Source organism: Manis pentadactyla, chromosome X, assembly GCF_030020395.1.
Source record: "Manis pentadactyla isolate mManPen7 chromosome X, mManPen7.hap1, whole genome shotgun sequence".
Lineage (NCBI taxonomy): Eukaryota > Metazoa > Chordata > Mammalia > Pholidota > Manidae > Manis > Manis pentadactyla.
Window position 1 is genome coordinate 130,745,671 of NC_080038.1, and position 23,932 is coordinate 130,769,602.

The 23,932-nt window shown below is 44.8% G+C and overlaps 1 protein-coding gene across 2 annotated transcripts in view; it reads left to right on the forward strand.

Annotated features, from left to right (window-relative positions):
* The first annotated feature begins 1,022 nt into the window (after positions 1-1,022).
* The window catches only part of VGLL1 (vestigial like family member 1), a 28,947-nt gene continuing 6,037 nt past the window's right edge, over positions 1,023-23,932 (forward strand). Inside the window, exons 1-5 of one of the 2 annotated variants that reach the window (XM_036919161.2) lie at positions 1,023-1,101; positions 10,657-10,902; positions 15,516-15,738; positions 21,639-22,058; positions 23,669-23,728. In XM_036919161.2, the coding sequence (XP_036775056.1) occupies positions 15,537-15,738; positions 21,639-22,058; positions 23,669-23,728 (682 nt within the window). In that variant the 5' untranslated portion in view covers positions 1,023-1,101; positions 10,657-10,902; positions 15,516-15,536. The remainder of the gene's footprint in view (positions 1,102-10,656; positions 10,903-15,515; positions 15,739-21,638; positions 22,059-23,668; positions 23,729-23,932) is intronic. The other variant, XM_036919162.2, reaches the window with a different exon arrangement.

Sequence of the window (23,932 nt, forward strand, 5' to 3'; positions counted from 1 at the left end):
TTATGGGAAATGTAGGGGCAGAGCAGACCACGCAAAACCCATGGAACATTGTAACCAGGGCGTTAAGAAGAGTAGCACCAATTCCAATGACAGTAATAGTGATGGTAAATGTCTGATGGCATTTGTGCCCTGTAGTCCAGCCAATTAACCCTTCACAGCCTACAGCCCTGGGTCACCTTCCTCCTCCAACATGTGAGTCCTGGAGGGTATTCCCTTCTAATAGAGACTATTTTCACTGAAATTAGATAAAGATCCACTGTATAAACATTTTTAAAAATTTTTTTGAGCACTGTAACCAGGAGAAATGCCCTGGCAGCATCTTCAACAGGATTCATAACTTCAGAACGTTAACAGGCAAGAAAAAAGGCATGGGAACCAGCACAGTTTCTGTATTACGCCAACATCAGTCCCCTATTGCTCACTAAGTATTTCCCAACAACAAAAAACACACTATAGCAAACCGACTGGACAAAGAAAGCCCTTGGAGTTTCTAAGCAGAGGAGTGGCATGATCTGGTTTATGCTTCAGAAAGAACCTCTCACTCTGGTGAGGACGACAGACAGTAGAGGAAAGGACAGCCCCTGAGGGACTCCTGCAGCAGTCCAGGTAAGAGGGGATGGTGGTTCGGACTAGGCAAATAGCAGTGGAGATGGTGAAAAACGATTGCATTCATTCTGGATCCAGTTTGGAGGTAGAGGTGATGATAGCATTTGCTGATGGAGTGAAGCGGGAAATGAGGGAATGGGAAGAATCAAGAATGACTTTCTAGGATTTTGTCCTGAGCGACTGAGTGACTGGTTGGTGCTATTAAGTGTAGTAGGGAAACCAGGTAGGAACAGGTCTGAGGAGGGGAGCAACCGTAGGTTTCTGTCGTGGCCACGTTAAGTTTGGGATGTCTATATGACATCCACATGAGATGTCAAATAGGTAATTTGATATATGACTGTACAGCTCAAGGTTGAGGTCAGAGCTGGGGATAAATCTGGTGATAAAAGCATGTAGAGGATATTTAAAGCCAGAGGACTGGATGAGTTGCCTTCAGCCTTCCAACATTCCTGCTGTATCTGACTCTGGTTTTAATGTTTGTTCTGTATCTTCAAAGTACGTTTTTTGCTTTTTAGTATGTTGTGATGTTTTCTTGATAGGCAGGCATGATGTACTGGGTAAAAGGAACTGCAGTAAGCAGGACTTTTAATGTGGTGCGGTGTGGGCGGGAAGGACGCATTCTAGAGTCCTATGATTAGGTCTCAGTCGTGCAGTGAGCCTGTGCCTCTGGACCGTGAACTTCACAAGTGTTTCTCAGTCCTTTTTTTCTCTCCCTTAAGTGGGGCAGGATGGCTAGAGTGGGCTGGAGTTCAGTGTTTCCCTTTGCCCAGGGGAGTTAAACTCTGATGAAAAAAACCCCAGTAGCTAGTTTGTCTAAGGGCTGACCTTGGTTAAGAACGGAGTGCTCTGGTGTATTTCTAAGTGGTTCATTTTCCCTCCTCCGCAAAGCACAAAGGGATTTTTCTTGGATAGTCACTGTGAGAACCTGGTCAAGGTCCTGGAGATAAAACGCACGAACTATGGGAACCCACCGATAAGTGGGTGCCCCTGGAGTTTTTTTTTTTCTCAGAGTTGTTCACACCCAGCCCCCAGCAATTTGTCAATTACAGGTTCGGTTTGCGCACCCCAGCACTGCTGCCCTCAGGGGCTTCTGCTCCATTACATTTGACTTTCCTGTATTTGCCTGTCAGCCTCTTCGATTTGGGGGCTGCGGTTTGCCGGGTGATCTGAAGTCTCTTAAGGAGAAGAGTTTTGATTTTTCAATCTGTTCAGCTTTTTACATGTTGTTAGGACAGAGTAACAACTTCCAGGTTTCCTACATGCTGGACTACGACTGGAAGTCTTTTTTTTTTTAAATGGGTTTAGTTAAATCACATTGTGTATTGATGAGGTCTCAGTCTTGCAGTGAGCCAGTGCCTCTGGACCGTGAACTTCCCTTTCCCCAGGGGAAATGCAGAAGGGAAAAATGGATGTGCAGGACAGGAGAAGATAATCCCGGGTTGAAGGCCAGGAGCAGGCTATTTAAATTGGAGAGATGCAGTCAAGTTGCCCTTCGCTGGGCAATTCAAATGATCCTTGCACTGTGTCCAGCACATTCTTCATCTCCGTGCACCAGGCCAAAACACATTTTGTACTTTTGCTCATTTTGGGTACTGGACCTACCGTTTAAGTGGAATGTACAGAACGGTCTGCTTAAAAGTTGCCCACTGGACAGCACAGGTGAGCAGCAGTCCCTGGTCAGTGCCTGGAGCAGGTATGAACACACCCTCGGGGCACCCAGAAATACTGTGCGGTGGGAGGGAGCAGGCCTGCAAAGGATTGAGGAGTTCTGCAATTATAGGGAGCTAGTGGCATTGGAGCACCGGTGTGAATGTGGCCTCATTTTCACCCAGGGACTGATAAGGCTCTGGTAAAGTACTGCCAGGTCAGTGCTTCTGAAATATTAGCAGGCAAAACCCAAAGGACTGGTTAAAACACTGCCCCCCAACTATAGATTGTGATTCAGTGGGTCTGCAGTAGCATCCAAGATTCTGCCCTTCTAACAAGCTGCCGGGTGCTGCTGATGCTGCTGGTCTTGATGGCAGTGTAGCCTGGGAGCAGTGGGGCACAAAGAAGCACTGATCCCTTCTGGGAAAGGGTGTGGCAGGTGGGGGGGTGGGGCAGGAGGTCAGGCAAAGCTTTATAGGGGAGGAATGTGACCTACAAAGTTGCAAAAGTGTTGGGCGTACCAAGAATAGGCAGAGAAGAAGAGCACTTATTTTTCACAGTGGTGCCGGCTGAAACCAAACTGATCATGTGGTGATCGACACTGACTGTTAATGTGACTGTCATGAACCCGTTGGCTGCACTGCTGGCAAATTCGAGGGAGTGGTAATGCACTCTTAATGGATGCGTTAGTTTTCTGCATAAATTTGATGGGGAAAAGTTTCAATGACCTCTGGCTAGTTCTGTACTATGAATTTAAATTGTGGGAATCTGAATTCATTTGTAAAAGAGGGAAAGATGAGGGACATGTGTGTGTTTCATTGCCTACCATAAAATATAATACCATTAAATGTATAATAAATATTTCAGATAAATATCCACTTTTCCCCTCCAGAAAACTTTTGCTTATTTAATAGCCACAGGCTCTCCCTATCCAAAGAAGGGAATTTTACTGTACTTTCCTATAGATGGGCACCCTTTGGTTTGCTTTAGTTTAGCTTTGTTTTTAAATTACACAAAGACTAATGGTGTTCTCAGTCTCTCTGCAGGTTTACAGAGATGAACGGTGTTCATGTTGAAAATTTCATGGTTACCTGGTCATAAATCAGAAATAGTCTTTTGTTAAATGCAAGTTTACTTTTAAATATATTTTAGTATTTCTTTCGAACAGATTTCATAAAGTAGGTTGGCTGCATCATGAATCATGTATATTTTAAATTTTCATCGATTCTGCCAAATTGCCCACCAGAAATGTTGAACTCCCCCACACCTTAACAACAGTGTGTGAAAGTGTTCACTTTCCCCATATTCTTGTTCATACTAAGTGTTATTGATCTTTTAAATTTTTGCCAATCTGAGAGTTGAAAATGGTATCTCATTTTAATTTGTATTGCCCCAATAGTTCGGGAGTAAAGCATTAGTTCAGATGTTTGCTGACTCTGTAATTCTTCCTCTTGAATTTGGTCGTTCATATCCTCTGCCAAGTTTTCTATTGACTTGCCTTTTCTTAATTATTTGTTTAAGTTGTTTTTATACTACAGATAGTAACCATTTGTTACAGGTTTTATAACTTTAGGTTGATTTGGGGGACACAGAAGCTTTCTGTGTATCAATTGGTAAATCTTTCTCTTTATGAGTCCTGAGCTTTGTGTCCTGCTTAGAAAGAGCTTCCCATCTCAATATTATACTTGTTTTAATGTATTTCCCATATATACATTTCTGTATATTCTTTTCATAGCTTAATAGTTTAATTTTTATGTTTATATCTTTAACCCTCATGGCATTTACTTTTGCATAAAACATGAGAAACATTGGGGAGGGAGTATTATGAGCTCACTTTTAGACATATTAAGCTTGAGATGTCCATTAGAGGGGAGGTCTGGCCTGGAGATGTAAACAGGAGTCATAGTTACATAGACGGTATTTAAAACTCTGGACCTGGGATTATCAAAGGAGAGATTACAGAATCAGAGTAGAAAGCCCAGAACGAATCAACCCCTGAGGCAATCCATGGTGTACCTACGGGTTGAGCAAAGAAGACTGGGAAACAGAGACAGTGAGGTCACAGAGAAACAGGAGAGTGGTGCCACAGAAGCCAAGAGGAAAATGTTTGAAGAATAAAAGAGAGTGCTCAACCCTGTTAAATGCCTTTAGGAGGTTGAGTGGGATGAGTACAGAGACATGTCATTGGATTTCATAACACTGAGGTGTTCAGTGACCTTGACAAAAGCAGATACACTGGAGTGGTGGAGGTGGAAGCCCAGCTGGAGTGGGTTTCAGAGTGAAAGGAAAGGTTAGAAAGGGACATAGGGACCAACTGTGGCCAACAAATTCAGGAAGTGGCTCTGCCAAGGAGAAGAGAGGAATGGACGGAGGAGGGTGGGTTGATAAAAATGGGAGGTAGATGGGCAACATTTGAATGATAATGGAAATAACCCAGTAGAAATGGGGAAATTAAAGCAAGACAGAAGGGGGATAACTGAGGTTAAAGATAGAATTCCTTTCCCAATGAATAGGCAGTTGTCTCAATACCATCAATTGACTGATCCATCGGTTCCCTACTGATCTGAAATCTCTAACAATATGAAATTCCCATTTGTACATTACAGTCTGATCCACTGATGATTGTCCATTACCAGTTTCCAAGTTACTGAGACAGTTTTCAAGTTATGTCCATTACCTGTTTTATTTCAGCAAGTATGTTCTCGATTTGTAAGAACTGTGTTATTCTCTGTTGCTCCTTTTTTAAAATTTTAATTGAAATATAGTTGACATGCAATATTATATTAGTTTCAGGTGTACAACATAGTGATTTGACATTTATGTACATTATGAAATGCTCACCACAATAAGCCTAGTTACCATCTGTCACTATACAAAGTTATCACGATATTATCGACTATATTCCCTCTGCTGTACTTTTCATCCCTGTGACTTATTTATTTTATAACTGGAAGTTTGTATCACTTGATCCCCTTCTCTTTTTCACCCATTCCTCCCAAGCCCTCTGATTACTTGTTTTTCACAGCAAATCAATTTTTTCTATGGATGCAATACTCTCTTGGACATGTCTCAAGATACTAATTAGAATTTTAAAAATGTTTTCCACATTTACTTTGGAACTCAGCTGTTTTGCTTGTTCATCTTAGTGTTTCTCTACCATGCTGTTGGTTTTCCTTAAATGTCTGGTGATTGGCCATTCATATGAAGAACTAGATTGCTACATTTTGGTAACTGGTTTGGGGTCCTCAGCAGTTGTGAAGGTCACTATGCACCTGACAGACTTTCTCTCTGAATGTGACATAGATGTGCAGGTGAATGGCTGGGGGTGTGCCTACCAGAGGATGGACCCCCATTTATGAAGCATGGATGGATAGGGGACAGGTTCCAGTCAAAGGTTGGGAAAGTGTCTTCTCAGATACTTTTAGAAGTGTTTTAGAAGATTTCACTGCTGTGCCAAGATGCCTTTTGTCTCCATATCCTTATGATCGCCCTCAAACTGTCTGGGCACTCCTTACTTCTCTCTGCAATCACAAAGCCCATGCTGTGGACAAGAGGTGCTTTATTTAGAAAGCTGTTCTCACTGGCTATCACTGGGGTGAACACTACAGCAAGACACTGCGCAGAGTTGGATAGTAGCCCAGTCGCTTTGGCAGACCTTTAACTAACTTCTCTGCTTTCTGCTCCATGACTCACTCCAGTTCCTAACCCCTACTAATTCTGAGCTTTTTCTGGGGCTCTGTTTCAAAGATTCATAATAATTTCTCCAATATCCTTCTCCTATGCCTGTGTTAGCAGGGTGTGGGGCCCGCATAAATTCCAGACATTTCTTATTGTTTCTGAAAGATCGCACAGCAGTCATTTAGCTTATAGATTTTAGAGTTAGGCTGCTTGGCTTAGACAAACTCTTAACCTCTCTGTGGCTCTGTTTACTCAGCTTTTTTGTTTACAGCGTTAACTGTTGTTTTATTGATATTGCCTCATTGGGCCAGAAATCAGCAAACTTTTCTCTTCTTTTTTTTTTTTATCAAAGTGTAGTTAACATGGAACATTATATTAGTTTCAGGTGTATAACAGTGATTCAGCATTTATATACATTACGAAGTGATAGGCACACAGTATACCCAATTGGGTATCAAATCTATTTCATTTTCTTAAATATGTCTTGAATCCCTGTACTTCTCTCTACTTCTTCCTCCTTCTCCCCCAAGACCCCCAGGGGCACCTACCACCATCTCTCCCCTGGACTATCTATTATCCCACGATAATAAATCTAGCTATCATCTGTCACCATACAAAGTCATTACAGTATTATTAACTATGTTCCTTATGCTGTTCATTGCATTCCTGTGACTTATTTTTATAACTGGTAGTTTATCTCTTTTCATCTCCTACCCCTATTTTTCCATCCCCTTCTGTTTACTCATTTTTAAATTGAGTAATAGTAGTACCTCATTTGTAGAATTATTGAAATGGTTTAATACACAGAACTTGTTTAGTGTAGTAGCTGGCGTATTGAAAGCACTAAACAGCAGCCGTTATATTTCTCTTGTCTACTGGTGATACCTTTTCTGGCTTTCTAACACTGCTCTGTTTCTGCTTCTTATTTTTATATTTCTTCTGGCATTTCAGTGGGATTCTGGAAGGAAGATGAGGTGAAATACATGGTCTTGGTCCCTCACCTTGGACTGGAAGTGAGCATTGTGCATTGAAAACAATAGAAATGAAATTCTAGGTTGTTCATTTTCTGCCCTTTTGAATTTCATATTCTCTTGATTTACTTAGAGTAGCATAGCTATTGAAACGTTAGAGATCATCTAATAGAGAACTCTCACTTTTAAAATGGACAAAGAAATAACTTCCTCAGGTTTGAAAATCTATTTAGAATACACTTACAAGAGTCAAGATCTCTTGCCTCCTGGTTCAAATCCCCTACCACTAAAATTAAGTAAATAAATATCTGTCATAGTTACCAAGGTTAGAAACTCCGTATGTTTGTGCCCATCCTGTGCCCCTTGCCTCCTCTTACAACAGCACAATCCCTCCTTCTATTTAAAACCAGTCTTTCCCCCTGGACTTTGGTCCCATCCTCGCCTCTGCTTTCTCCAGCATTTTATATTATTAATAATATCTTCTTTTTATAGTATGTTCAACCTGTTGCTCTTAACTGGATCCTTTCCATCGGCCTTTAATCATGTCGTACTCCATCCCTTTGAGAAAAAGGAACAATGAACTCATTGACCCCTCCCACTCCCACTCCCAGATTCTGCTCCATCTTTTCACTCACTCACACCTGCAAACTCCTGCAGAGTCCTCTGCACATTGTCAGTACTTTCCTCTGTTCTGGTCCCACTTGAGTCTGCCTCTGGCTTCATCACTACACCAAACATCTCTCATTAAGGTCACATACAACCTCCTACTAAATCCAACAGAAAATTTTCAGGCATAAGGGTCTCCCACATCTCAGCAGCATTTGACCCAGGGAACCAGTTCCACCATCCTGAAACATGTTCTTTGTCTTGAGGATACTAACACTCAGCGGGTTTTTACCCCAGCCCCGTGCCCATTCTTTCTCAGTAATGTTCGCTGGCTCATCACTGCCACCTGGCCAGTAAATGCGGCTGCCCAAGCCTTGGTCTTAGTTGTTCTTTCCTTCCCCCTTAATTTTTAAAAGTAGCTGAATTCTTCTTTATGTCTCACTCAATAACCATCTACATAGCATCAGCCCCCATGTTTATACATCCAACTCAAACCTCTCTCCCTACTAACTGCCTACTGTCATCTCTTCTTACATGGTGCAAAGACTCCTCAGAATCAACATGTTCCAACAGAAATCTTTATTTTCTCTCCTAAAGAAGACAGTCTTGCAATGTTTCATGGCTCTGTGAATAAAAGCACACTAATCAAGTTGTGCAACCCCCAAACCTGGGAGCTATCCTTCAGACCCCCTCACTTCCTATATCCAATTCAGTATCAAATCTATTTCATTTTCTTAAATACATCTTGAATCCCTGTACTTCTCTCTACTTCTTCCTCCTTCTCCCCCAAGACCCCCAGGGGCACCTACCACCATCTCTCCCCTGGACTATGCAGACAGCCCTCTCACTGGTCTCCTCACTTGCTCCCTCAATCCTTTCTCTGCTGCAGCCAGACTGATGTTTTCAAAACCCACATCTGATGGTGTCGCTTCCCTCCACCACCTGTTCCCCACACTCCTCTCAACACACATCTCCATAAAGCCCTTCCATTGGTTCATGTTATTCTTAGGAAAAAGACCAAATTCCCCAATGTGGCCTGCAAAGCCCTGCTCGCTGTGGCCCCTGCCTACCTTTCTGGCTCCTCTTGCACCATGCTTGCTCCCACTGTCCCCATTCCCACCCTGCCTCCTCTTTCGGCTTTTCACTTACGGCTTCCTCCCTAGGAATTCTCATCCCTGCCCCCTTTTCGTGGATCACTCCTTCTCAGCTTCTCTGATCTCAGTCCAAGCACTATCTCCACCAGAAGACTCTCCTGTCTTCTCCATTACATCAGGGTTCCTTACCAGGCTCTACTAGAACCAGAGAGTGGCTTATTACCATTGCAGCTGTGTGTTTGTTTGTGTGAATACTTGACTAATTTTTCTCTCCCCCACTACTCATTCATTCATTCATTCAACAAATACTTATCAAGCCCCTACTATGAGCTGCGCAATATTTTGGAAAGGACCACAGACTGTAAACAAATACCTATGCAGTGTGACATCAAGAGGTGACAAGTGCTGTGAAGAAAGAGCAAGCAGGGTCACAGGGCAGAGAGCAAGGTAGGCTGCTGGCTCGGGTAGGATAGGTAGAGAAGGCTTCTTGGAGGAAGCACGGAACAGAGATTGGAATGAAGTGAGAGGGTCTGGGTATGAGCATTCCGTGGAAAGCAGTGGCAAAGGGTGAGGACGAGAGGGCTCAGGAACAGGCAGGAACTCCGTGGGGCAGGAGCAGAACGCAGCGGAGAGTGGTGAGCGCTTAGGTGACAGCGAGCAGGGCTGGTCACGCAGGGCCAGGAGAGAGGAAGAAAAGCCATTAGGAGCTTTTAAAAAAGCAGCGACTGCATTCTATGCATGTTTTCAATGATCACTGTGGCGTCTTGGGGTGAATGAATTAGAAAGGACTGTGGGTGGAAGTAAGGAGCCCAGGCAGGAGGCCAGGGCTGTGTTCCTGGGGAGCCAGGAAAGCTGGAACTAGGGCGAGCCTGGGGGAGGCGGCACCAAAGGACAGATTGGAATGCGTTTTGAAGGTACAGCTTTCAGGATTTACTGGTGTGTTCCTGCAAACCACCAGTGGGTTTGCTTCCTTCCCACTTAGAGGAGTCCAAAGCCTAAGCATGGCCCCCAAGGCCCATGTGCCTGACCCCTGCGGCCCCCGCCCCCCAGTCCAGCTGCACGACCTCGCCCTTCTGTGAACAGACCAAGCACGATCCCACCTTTTGCATTTGATGTTCCCTCAGATATCAGGGAAGCAGGTATCAACATAGTTTTCTCCCTCAGGGTTCTGCAAAAATATCACCTTATCAGAAAATCCTCTCCTGACTGCCCTATATATTCCCCTTCCCTGCTTAATTGTCCTGATTAATTTTTCCTTGCAATACTTATTGCCACCTGACATACATATAATAGACAGATGTATGCATACACACAAACAGCCTGTGCCTGTGTTTATTCCACGAAGGCGGGGATTTGATCTGTTTTGTTCACTAAGAACAGAACTCCCAGGATAGTGCCTGGTGCACAGTAGGTGTTTAATAAATACTTGCTAAATTAATATGTTCTAGAGCAGTCTCTCTAAAATACCCCTTAGAGGTGGTTTGTGGGAGGCAAATTCCCTCAACTTTTGCTTGTCTGGGAATTGTTTAATCCCTCCTTCATATTTAAATGATACTTGCTAAATTAATATTGTTGAAACTGAGAAGGAGAGGAGCAACGAATGACTCCAGGGTTTGGGGCCTGAATGATGGCCCCCCTTAGGTAATGAAGATTTTTCAAAATGAGAATTGGAGTCCCCTGCGCTAAACCTCCCGCTGGAGTCCCCGAAGTGCTTCATTTATTACACGTTTAGAGAAATCCTCACTCCCTGGGGAGCCTGTGGAAGCCTCTGACGAGTCGAGAGTTCTGGGCTCTGGGCTCCCCTTCCAGTGCTCACAGGTAGAGGGGGAGAAACTAAAGATGAGCCAAACTGACTCACTTCCTCAGACTGAAAGTCAGGGACGCCGATTTGATCCAAGCCCCGTAACTAAAGTTTTAGACATTACCGGCGCTGTGTGTGGTTTCCGGCAAACAATTGGCCGCCTACTTTAAGAGACAATATCGTTAAGTGCTTTTTTTTTAATGCAAAAAGAAAGAAATAAAAAAAGAGCTACCTATTTTCCTCATTCCTGCAGGTGCCCAACCCGATTGACTTGTTGGAGTGCATTTTCTGCATTCTTAATAGATAGCTAGCAGGAAATACCTCGTACAGCGCCAGCTAGAGGGATAGAAAGTAGCGAGTGGAGGCTACAAAATCTCCAGCCCCTGCTTCCGCCTGCGCTGAGCTGCTCTGAAGTGGGCCTGGTCGCTGTGGCCATCGTAACGCACCTTCGTTCAACCATAGCATATTGCGCTGTCTCAGCTTATGGTCAGGAATTAAGGTAGGACAAACTGGGGACTTTTCGGGGGAGAGAAGGGATGGAAACTCAACTGGGAAGGAATTGGGTTGGAGGCAAGGCGAGCATCACATGCTTGGCTCAATGAGATACAATCTTGGCCCTTTTGGGGGTTTTTGTTCCAGGGATGGTTGTGACAACCTCTCTGACTTCCCAACCCACTGCTGGGGTGCTGGGTACCATTTTCTAGAAGCGTGGTAAGCCTGTCCATGCAGGCGGACTGGTGGAGTCGAGGCCAAGCTGCTGGTGTTGGATTCCGTGGTAAAGGCTGGGCAGTATGTTGAGGTGTGCTTGGAGCGCTTGGTGTTTGTGCACTGGGAAAATTTGCAAGGTGTGGTGTGCTTTTGTAACTATGCTGTTCTAACTGCACAACTGGAAAGGCTTGGCCTTCGGATTTTGTCTGCAAGAAGTTTTTATTGCAAGCCGGGCACCCATACGGAAACCTTTCCAGGAAAGTCCTACCCTTTATTCTGCCCCAGTGATAGCTCTCGGGTCCAGCTTTGCAGCATCCCCTTTTCCTAAGCCGGACCCGTCCGCCAATTCACTCATGCGTACAGACCCCTCACAGAGGGCGCATTTGAGGGTGAAACTGCCCCTGTTGCTCCACAGGTGCAGTGAGATGCAGTTCTGCAAAGGATTAAGCCAAGTACCAGTGTTCAGAATTTTAACACCCCTCAAACACGGATCCCCTCCACTGAGGTCCAAGTGCAGACGGGCTCGGGGAATTGCTTGCGAGGTGGATCCAGAGAAGCAACCCGTGGTTTTCCGTGTGTGTGTGTGTTTGCGGAGGAAAAGGGACAGAGGTAGTACTTGGGGTTTATTCAGTATCCCAAGCCCCTTAGGGCTGAGCCCTCCAAGGTGATGACTGACTTTCTCGATCTCTCACCTCCTGGCTCTGGCCAGTTGGCCTATGGTCTCTGTGGACTTTACCCAAGGAGGAGCGTGCTTCAGGGCGCTGATGTCCCAAAGGTCCAGTCAGCTATTTCCCGCATGGCTTCAGGGAGACTTAGCAAAAATAGACTGCAAGCTGTGTCAAGCCTGAGCCTAGAGCAGTGGCCACTGGCAATTCTTAAAAGAGTAAGAGCGTGAGTCCTACAAAGGTGCTAAGCAGCCCTTGCAGGTACAGGCTTCAAGGAGAAGCCCAGGAGGAGTGGACACACGGTGCATTCCTTGGAGGAAACCAGAGGGCTGGTTTACAGCCTGCCTCACGGTTGCCTGGAGATAGAGGCCAAACCCTCACATTTGATAGATGGGATGAGGCTGAAACTCAAAGAGGGAGAGGGATTATTAGTCCCACCAGGTAGACAGTTAAGGGACAGTGAGAAAAGGACAGGCATTGAAGCCAGAGAGACCGGAGTTCAAATCCCAGCTCTGCCACCACCTAGCTGTGTGGCCTGGGCAGTTTAGTTGCCCTTCTCTAAAACTCAATTGCTCATCTATAAAATGGGGATAATACCTACTCTGCGGACTGTAAAGATTGGAGAAAATACATGTATAGTTTCTGACACAGAGCAGGTATTCTGTAAATGATAGCTTTAGAAAAACCACTGCCTCTACAATGACTACAACTGGCCTTTGAGCAACACAGGTTGGAACTGCACAGGTCCACTGATAATCTGGGCTTTTTTCAGTGAATATATTGAAAAATGTCTTGGAGATTTGCTATTAATTTGAAGAAACATTTTCTTTCCTCTACCTTTGTAGGAATACAGGATATAATACATGTAACATACAAAAAATGTGTTAATCGTCATCAGCAAGGCTTCTGGTCAACAGAAGGCTATTAGTAGTGATTTTTGGGGGGAGTCAAAAGTTATACACTGATTTTTGACTCTGCAGGGGGTTGGTACCCCTAACCTCTGCATTGTTCAAGGGTTAACTGTACTTTATGATTCATAATGCCTTTGCTCAATTTTCTGTATTTCTGCTGATTTTTGAAATGTATTTTCCATATAACTGTACATTTATTGTGTACATGTTAATTTGATAAATTTATATATTGTAATATGATTACCATGATAATGATAATTAGCACCTCTATCACGTTATATAGTTATCCTTTCATTTTATCAGTAGGAATAATTAAGCACTAGCTTCTTAGCGAGTTTGATGATTATAATACAATATAGTGTTGTCTATATTCACTATGCTGTGCATCAGATCTCCAGGGTTCATTTACTACTCATTGTAACTTTGTACCCTTAAACAGCATCTGTCCTGTCTCCCAGCCCCAGTCGCTGGCAACCAGCATTTTATTCTCTGTTTTTACAAGTTTGGCTTTTTAAAATTCCACATGTAAGTGATATTATACAGTACTTGTCTTTCTCTGACTTATCTCAGAATTGCTCAAGGATAACACCTTTGCTATATTTCTGCAACTCCGGGTATCTGACCATACCATGTGCTTTTTCACTGAACAGTACTTTACCAGCAGTGAAATGCACAGATCTTAAGTGTCCAGTTTGATGAATTGTGACAAACACATCCACAAAGGACCTTCACCCTCATCAAGAAGTGCAGGATATTTCTGACACCCCTGAGAGTTCCCCCTCATCCCTTCCCAGTCTCCACCCCACAGGCATCCCTGTTCTGACTTCTTTCACCATAGATCATTTGTGCCTGTCCCATGTAAGTGGAATCATATAATATGTGACCTTTTGTGCCTGGCTTTTTTCACACAACATAACATTTTTGTAATTCCTCTATGCTGTTGTGTGGATCCGGTAGTTTGTTCCATTTTGTAACTGAGTAGCATTCCGTTGTATGAAAATGTCACAGCAAGTTTATTACTTCTGCTGGTGATGGACATTTGGGTTGTTTGCACTTTTTGCCTATTAGAAAAAAGGCCACTCTGAACATTCATGTACAAGTCTTTGTGCAGACAGCATTTTCATTGCCCGTAGCTGTATGTGCCTAGCAGTAGACTTGCTGGGTCACATAGTAGGTATATGTTTAACTTTATAAGAAACTGCCATACTTTTTTTCAAAGTGGTCGCTCATATGCTTTTGAAATAAGGATACAATGGGTTCATTTTTTAAATAGTGCCTGGTTATGCTTAGCATGACTGTCAACCAGGGGGGAACAGAAGGATGTGCTCAGTCCCAGGCTTCTGTAGACAACATAATCCAGTTATGACAGCTATTACGGTTCTGAAAAGAGAACTTTTTAGAAGGGAACCCCTGTTCACTGCCAGATTCCTTCCTAATGTCCCCATCACAATCTGTTGACACTTTTAGCAGAACATAAAAGAATGGGTTGCAGAGTTCATATACTCCAATCTCTTCATTTTACCCAAGAGGACTGTAAGTCCCTGAGAGGCCTTGTGGTGCCCCAACAGTCACACAGCTAAGGAAACCCCAGACCCTTGGACTCCTAATTGGTATGGTTTCCTTGCATTGTGCTTCCTCTGCAGCCACTCAGCCATTGTTTACTGACCAATTACTTTGTGCTAGGTGCTAGGGATCAAGAAATGACTGAGAAATGGCCCCCACCCTCAAGGGTCCTCACAGACATGAAAGGGGAGACAGACTATGAAACTCTAGCCATTTTCATTACATTCACAAGAATGAATAGATTAAAGATGGCGTTAGCCAGACATAGGGCAAGTCAGATTGGGTGGCCCCAGGTAAAGAAGCATACAGACAAGCTCCTTCTCTAGTAAAGGAAGGCCACAGCCTGCCTTGGGGGCCCGCTGTTTGCCAGTCCTGGCCAGGGTACAAGAGGACAGCATTTGCCCTAAACTAGCTCACAGGTAGATTACAAAGGTGGAGGCCAAGTTTAAGGCAAACAGCTATTGAGCATCTACTGTATTCCAGGCAGTGTTCTAGGTGCAGAGAGGATATGATGGTGAACAGAACTGACAGTCTTTTCAGGAGCTTTTTCAGTAATGTTGCAGCTAGACTTGTGTAAAAAAAATTTTTTTTTGAGACCTGTGTTTGGTTCAGAATATATCTGTCGGAGTTCTTAGGGCTGGCGTGGTTTGTAATTGCTAGTTTCTAGGATGGGGTAGTGGGTGGGTGCAGGATAACATACATAGATTCCAGCATCCGGGGAAGTGGGAGAATGTGATGTATTGTATTCTCTCGCACAGAAATGGTCAAGGTGGGAAGCAATGATTAGTATGAAAAGTGAAATTATCAAATACCCACTGGATGGCTCAGACTCTCCCGGGGAGCCCAGGCCTTTGTGCAAGGGGACCTGCAGGTAGTTCTGGCCCAGGGTTGGCTCATTGGTTTTGGGGGAGGAAGGCACTTACCCAGAAGGCAAGTTACTCTGCTATTTGGCCTCAGTGTCCTTTGTTTTCCTCCTGCCGTTCCCTGCTGCTCTTTCAGTCATGTTGCCAAACAATTCCCCTCATTCGAGCCTCTTGAGGGCCCCTCCAGCAACTCCGTAGAGAGCTCTGTCTTGTTTCTTGAACACCGATCAGACAAGGCTCCTCAGCTGGCCCTCCGACCAGTACAGCATGGCCCCTTGGTACCCCAGTGAGAGCCTGTACTCGGTAGGGGCCTGCTGCTTGACCCCTGAGTTCCTGCCATCCACACGTTAGCCAAGTCACATGGAAAAATTGTGCCAATAGCATCTTGCATTTGTTCAGCAGCTGTCACCTGTGTCACTCACCATGGAAGAAATGAGGAAGACTGCTGTCCAGATGCAGAGGCCTATAAAGACTGAGTGGAATTCCCGGTGCGTCCTTTTCACCTATTTCCAAGGGGACATTGGCAGCGTGGTGGACGAACACTTCTCCAGAGCTCTGAGCAATGTCAGGATCCCCCAGGGGTTGAGCCCCATGAGCCAGAGTGAAGATGTGACCCTGAGGAATGGTGAGCATGTGGGGAGGGGGAGGCTGGAATTCCCTATCGGGGCTATCACTGAAAGACCAGTTCCCTGATGCCCTTGATGCACTCCGACGTGTGTGTATTTGCTGAAGGCAAGTCACACTATTTGGTGAGAAGCCACACCCTTTTCTTAGAAGTTTAATGTGAAAATGGACATTGTTCCATCAAGTTAGTTCACTGATTTCGTTAGTCCTCAGTTGTGTTAAGTGCTGGATTCACTGCTTCGTACACAGTAAGAGTGCCACAACTATTCACTATTATCCCCATTATACTGACCTGATGTTTAATGCCACTACTACTGACCTGATGGGGCAGGAACACCAACAGATTGATGGTACAAATAAGCAGCATGTCCCATCGAGGTGCACCCAGCCTCCTCTCAATGAATAGTGGGTGATCGGTGAGCAAGGGTGGGGCCAGAGGGAGCTAGATGGAGGTCTCCCTCTCCCCACCCTTAACAGCATGGAGGGTATCTATTGCACACGCTATTTTGTAATGTCTCAAAAATAAGCATTCTTACATCCCAAAACAATTGTTTCAAGAGAACTATGTCAAAATGTGCTCATCAAAATATCCAGGTTTGGAAAAAGTCATAAAAATTAAGTCAGCAGGGGCTGCAGTTAGACTTTCATGGACCCTAGACACTTGCCTCCGTGGGCCTCAAAAATGGTATCCATGCACACTCTCCTCTTCCTTGCCTCTCCTGCTCTCTAGAATCCACTCTACTCATGCTTTCATCCTCATTACTTCTTGAAACGATTCTTATCAAGGTTAGCCAGTGACCTCCACTTGCCAAGTCAGTGATCCTTCTCTGTCCTCATTGTATTTGACCCGCCAGTGATACTTGCCACAGTTGACTGCCCCCTCCTCTCAGAAATACCTCCTTCGCTTGGATTCCGTCACAACACACACTTGGTTTTCCTCCTGTCTTCCAGGCCAGCCCCATCCTTTACTAACAATGTGATCTCAGGGCACATAACTTTATCTCTGTGTGCCTCAGTTTCCTCATCTCTTAAGTTGAGTATTGTTCAACTACAACACTCAGTGAGATAATGCACATCAAGTGGCACATAGTGCTAGCTATTTTTGTGGTGGTGGTGTGAAAGCTTGACATGTGTTTTTGAATGGCTAGCATGGATATGAAGGCCTATGTTCAAAACGTTAGGATCACAGAGCAGCAGGTCCCTCCCATAAGCCTCCAGTTTTCCCAGGGCTTCCGCTGTGTCGCAGCTATGCTGTTTGCTATGCTTTCTGAGATCCCTCTGTAGTCTGTGGAGCACCTGCCCGTGTAGGGAGCTCTGAATTAAGGCAGAGGGGTGAGAGGAGGTGCGACCCTTTGAGGCTGGCTGTGAAGGACCTCAAGGGACTCAGATATACACCCTCTCACCTCTCAGCAGCCCTTGAGCACTGCTGCCAGGCCTGGGATTGGGCTCCATTAGGACGAGAAGAGTGGGCTGTGTCCCAGGACCGTGGTCTCCCCAAATGGTTACTACTGAAGCTTCTCAAGTTACCTACTCTGAAATCCCAGTGTCCTGTAGAAGGGAGATAATTCAAAGGTATCTTTGGCTTGTGTTTTCTTTTCTGAAGTATGGTCAGTGTAAATTATGCAGAAGTCGACAAAATAATCGTTTTTATTTGAGAAAAGCAGCCAGGAAATTCAATGGTGTCCCCTAGCCAGATGGGTCTCTGTGTTTGGACTCTGCGTATTTGCCTGACAGGCCGCCTGTAGAGTGTGGGCAAGTCTGATGGGAGCCCATGAATGGGAGCCTGTTCTCCTGGGCATGGTTTAGCTGGGGCTGCCTGCAGGGGCCCAGAAGATGCTAACAGGCAGTAATGAAAGGCCACTTTAAGGATTTCCCACCATTTTCAAAGCTACATGCATCTCACATAACACCTCCAGTGAGAACCACTGGGGGAAGGGTCGCTGTCTCTGGTGTTATTTCGAACTCCACGAATACAAAGCCTATTCTCTTCCTTTCTGGGTTTAATGAAAGAGAGACAGTGCCACCAGCCAAGTAGGCAGAGAGGGAAGAGTCAAGGTGTGCAGACTGGGGAGGCTAAAGGTTGGGTTATAATGGTGTGAGATGGGGGAGGGGGGTGTTCAGAAGGTTCTCGGTTTCACCTTCATCTGGAAAGCAGGGTTTGCATTAAAGGCAGAGATGGAGTTGGGGAGAAGGAAGAAGAAAGATGGATGGAAAGAAATCAGGCACTTATGGATTGGTCTTTCACAGCTGTGACTCTGGTTCACTGAGTCAAGTGGTTTCCTAAGTTTTACTTTAAAAATAACTTATAATCACAGAAGTACTGTGTTGATATTTTTTGTTCGATTTTATTTTATGTATTTATTTTATAGTGTACAGCTTGATGAATTGTGAAAAATACTGTGTTAAATTTTGAAAATTCAGAAAATGCAGATAAGTATTCAGGACACAACCACACACACATACTCAGTTTTACCACATAACATCATTTTGCACATATTGGGCTGTAACTAGTTTCTTTTTAATCATCAATAAGTGATACATATCTCTCTATAGGCCATTACTTGCTCTATATTAAGGATACTCTTGAGCCACTAAATTGATGTAGTAGATGTACCAAATGTACTAAGCTTTTTGGACATTAGGTTGCTGCCGATCTTTTACTATACAGTTGACTTTTGAACTGCACAGGTCCACTTACGCGTGGATTTTTTTTCAGTAAGTATATTGGAAAATTTTTTTGAGATTCAAACCATTTGAAAAAAACATTTCTTTTCACTAGCTTATTTCATTGTAAGAATACAGTATATAATATATACAAAACGTGTTGATCAACTGTTATGGGTGAGACTTCTAATTGATGGTAGTCTATTAGTAGTTAAATTTTTGGTGATTTTTGACTGCATGTGGGGTGGTCAGTGCCCCTAACCCCCATGTTTTTCAAGGGTCAACTATATTATAAACATCGCTTTGAATATCCTTGTAGCAAAATTTTTGCACACATGATGGATTATATCCTTAAATTGCCAGAAGGAGAATGATTGGCTCAAAGGTTGTTCCAGAAATTTAGAGGTTTTTTTGTTTATGGACAAATCACCCCCTAGAAATGTTCTGCCCACCTGCCACTTTTGCCATCCCATTAGTGTGTGAAAGCACCCAGCTCACTGAACTCTGCAATATTGGGGAGGCACAGCCCATAAGGGCGTGAGGTTGGGAACCAGCACTGCCACTTGCTAACTGTGTGGCATTAGGCAAGTTGTTTTAACCACTGAGTCTCTATTTTCTCATCGGGGTCACTGAGAATCACATGAGATCATGTGTGCAGAGTGCCTGGTCCGTAGTAAGTGCTCAGTAAACAAAAACTGTTCTACAATTACGATCCTTCCTGCCCACCTCTGATGCAGTGTTCCCTGGGAATGGATGCACACTGAGCCAGGGTCTTGGAAATCTCTTAGAGCCAGTATCTACTCCAACTTCCATATCAGCCCCAGTGTCCTGCTGCTGCTGGGGGCTTCTCAGCTCTGCCCTTTTTCCCTTTCCTTATGAGGATCCTCAGACCATTTTGCCTCTTCTTGGGTTGATGACGTGGAATGTTGCAAACCAGGAAAGAAACCTGTGAATGTGAGCCCAAATTGGCCCCAAATAATGATTAGTAATAGCAGCAACGGCTATCACGTAATGATACGGGATGGAAGCCTTTTGTATTCTTACTGAAGGGAAAATCTCAAGTGTCCCAGAATCAAAGCCTTTCTGGCTGCATCCTCTCCATTCATTAGTGTAGTTTGAGGTTTGAGAAGGCAGCAGACTCTTCCCTGCAGCTCCCTTTCTCATCTCCAGAAGTAACTAAGAGGGGGACTTTGGGTAAGAAAGTGTCACCAGGGCCACTTCTAGCAGCAGCAGCCTTGAGCCCGCCCAGTACGGTTCAGGATGCCTTTACCAGTTCACAGGGCAGATGGGTGGGCCTGCTGGGAGCACATGGCCCACAAGGATTCAAGGTTGCCCCTCCATGGGATGCCAACACCTCTACTTGCTCTGCGAATGGGCCTTTCCGCAGGCCACTCAAGGCCCACTGTTGGGATGCTATAAAGTAGGATTGGGGCACTCTGCCTTCCCACATACTCCCATCCAGCCTGTGCTCTGGTGTACTTGGTGACTAAATGAGACCTTGGACAGTGGCATACCACCCGCTCCCCATAATATTTCAGCCAGAATTCTGGAAGGGAAGCTGTTAAAAGAAATATTCAAAATCTGAAGACTCTCTTGCATTTTTCAAGGGCCTAGGTCACATGTGTGTGATCTCTCAGGCCAGATCAGTAAGGCCAGCTGGAAAGCGTCCAGTTGTCAGAGGCTACATACTGTTTCTGACTTGTGCCGAGGACATGCAGTACCCTCATTCATTGTGAAGTACAGATAGTGATTATACTAAGTCAAGTTAATCATTGTTTGTGCTCCAAGGTGCCCTGAATTGCTCTTGGCCTGCTGATAGCAGTTTTCAAAAGTAAGAGTCATCCCTAGGAACGAATCTTAATATACGTGTCCTTGCCCTCTGGTTTCACTGAAAGGAGGCAGACATCATCCATCGCGCCGGGCCAGTGGTGAGCGATGTGACATGGCGAGCAGAAAGTCAGTGCCATGTAGGTAGGGCTGGTTTTGCTCCTCTGTATTATGTGATAAGTTATGGTTGCGGCGGGGGCGGGGGGACATTCCAGCAACACAGCAGTCCTGTCAGATGTTTTTGTCTTTTACAAAATGCAGGCAAATCTAACAATCAGGAGAGCTGGGAGAGGCACATGTGGAGGGGAAGAGGACCAGACAGCCTCTCCAGCGCTCAAATCTTTCTTTATCTCTCCACCCACATCCTCCCTTCATTGTCTTAGATAGATGAGAGGCTCTAGGATTAAGCACCATCTGCCAGAGCGCTCTCTCTCCTCTCTTGCCTGAGTGGGTGTTGAGAATGGGGTAAACATCCATCCATATCATGAGGTAGGTACACTTTTTGAAAACTCAGATTCAGCCGCTGTTGGAGGCACAATTGAGAACAGTGTCTGTGAGACCAAAGGACACTCCGTCTCCGTTAGCCAGTCCACGGAAACTCTGCAAAGGAAACTGACCCTTGAGCACTTCGCTTTTCCTGGAATAGGTCCTGGCAACCACTCCCTACCCATCACTTCCCACTGCAGCTGGGAATCCCTACTTGGCTTATCCGCTTCGCTAGCTCCGTCTGGTCTCTTAATATCCCCATCCCTCAGGTACCTCTTGAAAATGGAGTTTCAGCCTCTTGACTTGTGTGAGTGAGTGACACAGGTGAGCATTAGACCCTTTACAAAGTTCTGTGACGTCCTCTTGTTCGGTGTGTTAAGAGCACCAGCTATAAAATACAGCCAAACAATAGCAGCAGCCAAGTTGTACTTCTAGAAAAGCTGCCTTCAGCGGCTAGTTGGACAAGGGCGCAGAGATGTATGTGCAAGGATGCTCATCACAATGTTGATTAAATATAACTGGAAAAAAATGGAAATAACTGTGTTGCCTACAAACACCAGCTTTGTTAATCTCAATACTGGCTGATGGAATATTGTGCAGCCATTTAGAGAGCTAGTGTTGGTTCTACTCATTGCTCTGGGAAGATATTTGTGTATTTTAATGAGTCAGAAGCAGCCTTGGAAAACAGTACATGACGTGAAAAGAATGCTTCCATGAAGAGAAACAAATCTCAGAAAGAAGTACACCTGAGGGTGGACAATGGTAAGGTAGCCTCTGGTTAGTGTGATTACAGTGATTAATTTTTTTTACCTTTTCTACATTTTTTTCACATTAAGAAATATGGATTAACTAGAAAAAAAATAAGCCACTTCCATTTTGAGAACAGTAAGCACCTAACATGTCTTCTAAATCTTTCCTTCTCAGATGGCGACATGCCTCCAAATGAGTGGCATTTCTCTTCTCAGTGGACAAAGCCACAGCCAGAAGGATCTTTTTCGTACGGTGCCTCTAACTGCAGCTTCAGTGGGCCTGGTCCCGCGACTGTGGATCCGTATTCCCTGCCCGTGACTGAGAGCCCCCGGGGTCAGCCTGGCGAGCTGTGGCATTTGTCCTCCCTAGCCAGCCCCAGCTTCCCAGATCCCGGCTGCTCTCAGGGCTTCTCCGCTGGGCCCCTGGTTGCAGAGCCCCAGGCTGATGTGAAACATGAGCCCTTCCTAAGTCTCCTCCAGCAAGACCAATGCCTAACCCATCCTCAGGAATCTGCCATGTGGGAAGATTATAACTCCACCCAGACAGCCGGAAACACGGGTTTGCTCTTCAGCCTGCCTTCCAGCGCCGCTCACTGTAAGAAAATGCCACCAGATACTTGGAGGACTGCCCCTGATTGGTTGTGATATTGAGTGAGCTGTCGTGAGATAGGGTGCCAAGACTAATTGCTGCCACTCCAGACATGGGGCTTCGTGAGGACAGAATGTTCGGTTTAAAAGTTCCATCTATCTTCCTTAGGTTTCACTGACATTCACAGTTTAATGACTGAAGGGTTACATAGGTTCCAGTCAGATGGACTTGACCCAGAATATTCACCCCAGTCTGTTGACTTGGACTTACCCTAGAAAAATGATAGGCTACTGCCTAAAATCATAGGGTCCTGCATTTGCCTCACTGTGAGCCACCAGATAATCCATTTGTCAAATGAAGCTCTGTGACATTCCTACAGGCTCAAGCTCTATCCTCCAAACGGGCGGGTGACTTGCAAGGAAAGGCTCCTGGGCAAAAACAAGGGCAATCTATACCTACCATCTGCTCTGCACATAACAATTCAAAGCCACTGTAGAGGCCCCATTGCTGCCTGGGCACAGTCGCAGTGCCTGGCTGGTTGGCAGTGGCTCGTGCCTATGCAGTAGGCTCCTGCTTGGTTTCCCTTGGGTTCATGCTCCCTGACCACCACCCTGATCTTGAACTACAACACCCATGAGGCTCATTCGCTTTTTCACTCACTCACCCAGCAGACATTTAACTAGTGCCCACTAGATGCAAAAATACCCATCAAAAAACAAGACTTCCTTCTTTGTCGAAGGATGGGGGGAAATAAGCGTGAAACATACTTTTACCAAAAGAGCAACCCGCTCTGCTAACAAAATTTGCCTTTCACATGAAATATTGGTAATAGTATATATTTTATAGGTTCATGGGGCCAAGTCTGCATCCATTGGCATTTTGTGCTCTAGATAAATTTTCTTTTACAGCTCCTTATGTATCTGGTTCTGGTGTTCCATGCCTGAAAAAAAGGGCTGGAAGCTGTCTTTACTCCGGACTAAGTATATAGTACATACACAGAAGACCTGATAGCATAGCCCACCGAAGTCAGGCACTGTGTTCCATCCTAAAATCAAAAATTTCCCATAAAAACACCACTCTGTTATTTCCAGATTTTGATTAGGGATGTACATAAAATGGCATGCTTGGGAGACCTATGATAATTCCCACCCTTGTACTCTTCAAAAATCAGCTCATACTGGATTCAGAGGAAAAGTAGGCCAACTGTGTTTATACATATGCCTATGCATACACACACTGAGAGCCCTATTTCAACGGTTGGTTAGCACCCAGAGGGCTGAAATCCTTGCCTCCCAAACAACAGTTTTAACAGTTTAAATCCAATTCAGCAAGTATTTAGTGATCATCTACTACAGGTCAGGCACATCATGGAGAAACTATAATGTAGGCCTCATCCCAGAATCACTCACCACATTCAGACGAATGGTTATCACCAAGCGACCACCGCTGCAGACCCTTCACACTCTCCTCCTAGTGTTGATATCAGTCATATTAATTGGCAATTGGTGGTCCAGAGGGTGATGAAGTCCATGGGGCCTTAAAGACAGAAGCTTCTCTGTTGGAGCATCTGTTCAGAGACGTCTGATAGGAAATCTCCAATCACGTTTCTTTTCTAGATAAGAAAATTTATTTCCCCCCAGATCATGGACCTGCCAGCGCCAGCCCTGCAAGTGAAGGTAAGTATCTGGTTCTGCCTTTGATGGTGTCTGTGTCCTGCAAGCAGACTTGAGGAAAAGCTTACAGTGTAAAAACCAGGATCTCCAGCAACTGAAAAGACCCTCATTTCTCTTAGAATTTTCATGCAATTTGTTTCACCTTGGTCTCAAATGCCAGATACTTGTTATTTTGTAAAATGTTTTGACCATTTTCTTAGTTTGCTC